This window comes from Apodemus sylvaticus, chromosome 1, assembly GCF_947179515.1.
Source record: "Apodemus sylvaticus chromosome 1, mApoSyl1.1, whole genome shotgun sequence".
Lineage (NCBI taxonomy): Eukaryota > Metazoa > Chordata > Mammalia > Rodentia > Muridae > Apodemus > Apodemus sylvaticus.
In genome coordinates this window covers 164385251-164391250 of record NC_067472.1, presented here as the reverse complement: position 1 = coordinate 164391250, position 6000 = coordinate 164385251, and the positions used below count along the sequence as shown (strand labels likewise).

At 52.4% G+C, this 6000-nt stretch overlaps 1 protein-coding gene across 1 annotated transcript in view; it reads left to right on the top strand.

The window, feature by feature from the left end:
- Positions 1-1459: 1459 nt before the first annotated feature.
- Positions 1460-6000, top strand: part of Nell1 (neural EGFL like 1) — a 937387-nt gene continuing 932846 nt past the window's right edge. The window contains exon 1 of the mRNA XM_052161842.1: positions 1460-1574. Coding sequence (XP_052017802.1) covers positions 1520-1574 — 55 coding nt within the window. The 5' untranslated portion in view covers positions 1460-1519. The remainder of the gene's footprint in view (positions 1575-6000) is intronic.

The following is a 6000-nucleotide window of genomic DNA, read 5'->3' as shown; positions in this document are numbered from 1 at the left end:
CGCGCGCACACGCACACACTTAAAAGAGTTGAGTCTTGACATCCACTGTGTAACAGCCCAGTTCAACTGCATTGCAGCGGGCCCTTCTCAAGCTGACTTAACTTTCAGGGTTTCTTTCTTCTGCTGGGGAAGTAAATGGACAAGGGGGGGGGGAGGTATACAGAATGTCCTGAAAAAAGAGGTCAAAGGTCAGAGGAACATGTAGGTACCTTTCCTCTTCATAAGCTGTGTGTCCTGGGGTCAAAGGTATGTGAAGTTAAGGGTCTGGGAACACGGAGGGTGTGCAAATGTCAGAGAGAAACCCTGGAAAGGAAGCAGGGCTCTTTCGTTGAACTTAAGTATCTCAGAGTAGTATTGGCTGTTGGGGGAAGCTGGAGCCATAGTTAGAGGCACAGGACAAGCTGGTGCAGAAGGCTTTCAGTCACATGACATGACCATGTAAGCTGGAGGTACTAACCTTTCAGGTTCTGCGACTGCATCACCCCTAGATAGATTGAGGCCCACAGGGACAGAGGGTACTCTAGACAGGAGAGACTCCTCTGCTTGTCCACTGGTCGCCAGCAAAGCCCAGCTTTTCTCTTCTACAGAATGGTGTTCCTGTAGGGTACCCAAAGAAAGAAGAGACAGAGGCCCAGAGAGTGGATTTTGGAGAAAACCATCCAGAAAGTCACACAAGAGATGAAAAAATGGTTTAGAACTTCCCCTATGTGGCAGCATTTGGCCTGTAGAAAGAAGCTTGCAAGCACTTCTTAAATTCCAGCCATACATTGCTCTAAGCTCAGAGACTTCCACCTCAACCCCTTCCATCGGCACTTCTAAAAGCTAGCATCCAGTCACAAGAGTTGGGAGTAGACAGCAAGTACAGGTGGTGGTTGGGGACTCAGGCATCACCTGTGTCCCTCCCCCCTCCCCCCCCCCCCCCCACCCGCCTCTCCCCACCCACTTGCTGGAGCGAATCTGCGGTAGTTGTTTCCCAAGGAGGGGCTGGGAACACTTAATGACATCGCCTAGGTCTGGTTCCCCTGGGGAATAAAATCCACGCACGCAGTCTGGGCGGCTTCGGACCCGGCCGGGATGAACTGTTGCAACTTGGGCAGCCCGCAGCGCGGCGCAGTGGCAGAGGCGGTGGCGTGAAGCCGTGAGGCACGGATAGCCAGGATCCTTGTAGCTCGGGAGCCCAGGAGGCGAGCGGGATCCGCACAGGCACCCAGGGCAACCTGCGGGAGTGGTGGAGCCCCGCGCTCCCGTCCTAGTTTAGGGGGAGCGCAGCCGCAGCGCGGGTTCAGGGCCCCAGCCCCGTGCCACTGCCACCCGCGGTGGGGGGTGGGCTGGGGGCGGGGCAGCCGGGGTTGCCTTACTGGGCGCGATCCCCGAGCGCAGCACCCGGCGCCGCCAAGCCACCTCCCCTGCCGCCCGCTAGTAAGTTTGGCGGCTTCGAGCCCACTGAGCGGCGGCTTTCGGAAGCACTGGTTTCTCGCTGGCGTCGGTGCGCCCTGCTTGGCAGGGCTCCTCCGGAGCGATGCCGATGGATGTGATTTTAGTTTTGTGGTTCTGTGTGTGCACCGCCAGGACAGGTAAGCAAGGCTGGGCGTTTAAAGGGATATGGGGGAAGGTGGTGGTGATGATAGTGCTGTTCCCGGCTGCTGTAACCCGGGTTTACTCTAGCTAGGAGAGACGCGGAACCTAGCCCTGACCGGCTAGAGGAGGGCAGGAGAGTGCTTGGGTCTTTGATCGCCCAGCACAGCTCGGGGTACCAGCGCTAGAAAAGATGCCCCGGCGGGCGTCCTCTTCCCCGGGGACGAAGCTGCGGGCATTCAGTGTGCGGGGTGCGGCCGAGTGGTCGCACCCTTGTGTGGCTAGCAAACAGCTTCCTGGTTCTGGGGAGTCAGAACCCGCTGCAGCGCGGCCAGAGATCCCTACCTACATCCTTGAACTTGCAGGGTGCGATGGCCAAGGGTGTCCCTGAGCCACGGGAGTTCCACCCGCAGAGGGAGCGCGTGCGGCAAGCAGGCGCGGCCAGGGTCGGGGGATCCAGACGCCGCATGGGAGAGGGCTGCGAGGGAAGCGGGGACCTGCGAGCTCTTCTGTGGCTCCCACAAGGTTCCCTGAGGGGAACTCCAAGAGTGGTCTCCTTTATCAGCATCCCGCCCAAACAACTGGGCGAACAATTATTAGGAGGTAAATTGGACCAGTGGAAACGACGGAAGATTTTTTCAACCTTTAAACCGTGTTTCTCCTGTTATCATCAAAGACTGCGGGGTCAAGACCCGGGGCCAAAGTAACTGGCCTGATGACCAAGTCCCTACTAGAATCTGTCAGCTGGAGGTGTGGTTGTGAGGACTCTGAGGCAAACTCCCCTGTTCTTCCACGGGGTTCCCTGACTCCAGGTCCCTGGGGTTCCAGAATGTAGCTTACTTCGCCAAGCTTGTGGTAGCTGTCAGGAGGCAGGGGCGGGGTTAGGAGGGGTAGGAAGTGGACCAACAAGGCTTAGAGAGGAAGAGATAGTTCTTGGTAGCCAGACATCAGACTCATTGCCCACAGACTTCCGAGATCCCTAGAATGGATGCATAGCTATTGCCTGTGCCCCTCTAGAGAGAGGTCTAGTCTCCTTCCCAAGCCAAACAGCTGGTTTATCTTTTGAGGACTGAGGAACACACCCCCTCTTTAGTTGACTTAAAAAGTTCCCTCCCCTTGCACCCCGGCTCCCCTCTTTGGCATTTAGGGGTCTGGGGACGTGGACTAGGGTGTGTTCCTTTGCTTAATCCTAGAGAGGCAGGGAAACATTTCTCTAGGGACAAAAGAACCTCAGTGTCTTTCCGGAACTCCGGCGGGGCAGTCAATAGACCCAAGGCTGAGTGGCACTTACTACAGTTGCTTCTTGCAACTAGAACTGGCTCCAGGAAGATGAGGATGGGGCCTACTAATGCCGGGCTACCCCTGGGGAGGAGGAGACTGTAGCTGGGGACATGCTCCTGAGGAAGGGAAGACAGGGAGGGGACAGATGGTGAAGAAGCAGCCTGCTGCCATTCCATATCATCCCATATTATGACCCGAGTGCTTGCATCCTTTGTTTTCATTACTCCTTTGAAAAGTTGCCAAAAACTGTGCTCATGTAGCAGCAGCAGGCTGAGTTTCCACTGCACCTCCGATTCCGATGATTCTCATGTGATGTTTTTTCCCATCCCTACAACCCCAGCCCCCTTTAAATCTCGAATTAATAGTGGGTGACTTATTAGGTGCTAAACACACACACACACACACACACACACACACACACACACACACAGGAGAGAGAGAGAGAGAGAGAGAGAGAGAGAGAGAGAGAGAGAGAGAGAGAGAGAGAGAGAGAGAGAGAGCTGACTTGAGAACTTACAGCTTTGCTGAGAATCTTGGTAGAACCCAGGAAGCATTCTTGCTACACCCTGCTGTGGTGTGGGAGGAGAGGCAGGCTGTGAGAAGTTGGTGTCAGGGGAGGAGGTCTGGTTACCTGGTGGAGAGAGAAGGCTGGTCACCTGTAAGGCTTTGCCCAGGCAGTGAGTTGTGTGAGTTGTGTCTTGAGGGCTTTGGAGGAATAAAGTGGAATGCAGTCAGCCCCCCCCCGTCCCCCCCCCCCCAAAAAAAACCACTGGACAAAGATAGAATGGATCTAAGATGTACCAGCTCTCCAGCCTGTCCCCAAGCAGGGTGCAAGGCCAACCCTTGTGCTTCCTGGTAGCAATTACTTGATTGCCTGAGGCTGGGGCTGCATATTTTTCATACATTAATTGTTGGAAGAATTAAAGAAATGGAAGAAATTATGCCTCGTAGGCTTGCAGTTTCCCATAGCCAGAGGGAGCATTGTGTTGGGTTTCTGGAAGCAGCCCCTTTGGCTTTGCCCAGGAAGTCCCACCCCCATCCTCCACATCCATCTTTAGGCCTACCGGTGATTACTGTATCAGGATCCAAACAGCTGCTTGGAGAGTTAGTTTGTCAAGTGAGACAATTGTTGTCTGGGACATTACCAGTCTTGGATGAAGTGAACATGTGGCCCACTTAGCTGCTCAGATATCACCAGCTTTTAATGGAAATGAATAGATGCTATCAGGCACATTTTAATTAAAGCAAGACTGCAGTGCAGAGGAAGCTTCACACGCAACCCTCAAAAGGCAGGTGTTATGAGGAGGCTGTTCATATCACTCCGTCTCAGAGAACCTCTGGAGCAGAGAGTGGTGATGGGGGTGTGTGGATGGGTGACACAGGGGCGTGTGTGCTCTTCTTCCATTCTGGGCTTCTCTCTCCAGGTACGTCGGAGTAGATGGATGGGCGGAGTAATATCTGTAAGAGCGTCTTTTATCCACAAGTTTTCTCCTGTAGTTTGGAAATGCCAGGAGTATGAGCTCAGTGCTTAAGCCTTCCCTGCTTTCTAAGTTTTTTGGGGGAGGGAGGTTGTCACCAGGGTAGAGAGGAAGGGTGTACCCAAAATATCAACACCCCCAGGTACCCACTGAGTGCTTCCTGCTGCAAGCAGCTGGAACGGAGAGATTTTCCTATTTGAAGCAATTTCCAGGTAGTTCAGCATGGCCTTTCCCACCCCAACCCAATCAAGCATGTGCCAACTTGTAGGAGCATCAAGTATATTCTTCAAGAACATCACTTCTCAAGGTATTAAGAAGAGGTTAAGTGGCCATACACTCCTGTTCTGCATCCATGAGGCAGATTAGATCTGAAGTGAGTCAGGGCAAAGGTAAACTGAAGGGCTTTGGGCTGCTGGATCTCTTCTGGGCCAGGGTTGAGGATCAGCTGGCAGCAGCATGGGCAACAGCAGGTATCCCAGCTAAAGTGAGTTCTGAATACCAGATCAGACCTCAAGTGCCTCTGTCATGTTCACTGCTGCTTTCCAGGCTCTGAAAATATCCTCTCCCCGGGAGCTTTTTATTCTGCTTAATTCTAATGCCCACTTGTAGCCATTTGTAGAGCTGTTATGTCAAAAGTAGAGAACTTTAATAGAGTTTCCTAGGAAATGGCAGGAGCTGGCTGCAAGGCCAGGAGACAGAAGCTTGGAAATAAAACATGTTTGATGGAGCCAGCGTCTCACATGATGCAAGGTTCAGGAGGGGTCACGTAGATGGCTCCTTATTAATGGGTTTCCTGATTCCCTATGCCATGCACAATGTGTTATTCTATCAGTATCGGGCATCGTCCTGAAAGGGACTAATTAAAGGGAGAGAACAAAACTGCATCTGGAAGCCTAATTGGTTTCTTTTTTCTGTTTGTATGGCGAGTCTTCATATAAAGAGCAGAACAGTCACAGCAGCGAGGAGAGCCACCCGAGCGTCTTCTTTAACTTCTGAGGATCAAGGCTGGAGAGTTAGTTAAGAGACACATGCGAATGAAACCTCAGCTGAGTATCTACTGTATGTAGCCTGAGCCTGTTTGTGAGCTCATCTCCCAGACCTCAGGTGTCAGGGAGGTAACGCTGTCCTTCCTATGGACGAGGAAACTGAGGTTCTCAGGAGCAATACTTCTCAATGATGGAGGATTTGTGTTTCCATAATATGTCCTGGATTGAGGAGACTGCATTCTCATTTGTGGATAGGGACCTGAAGACATTATTATGGTATTTTATCGGGTCCACAGGGTCTGTTAGGTTTACTATATTATTGTATTGCACACCCCCTAGGCTGAGAGTTGTGTATTTTTAAATTGGACATCTTAGTGGGTGCTAAGATAGTTTCTGCACTGATTGTCTGTTGCACAGCAAGCTACCTCGCATCACGACTTAAAGTAACAGTTATTGTGTTCAGATGCATGTAGCTTGGTCTGGTGTTGTCTTATCCAGGCAGGGTTCAGTTGGCCGTCACTTCACATTCAGGCGAGTTGTCTGATCTGTGTGTACACTGTCTTCATGGACCAGGGGTCCATTCCCAGAACGATGATCTCATCATGGTGCTGGAGTCCCACCATGTGAGCACATTTAAGCCTCTGCTTTTGTAAGCAGTACCACCGAGGCCCCAGTAGCCA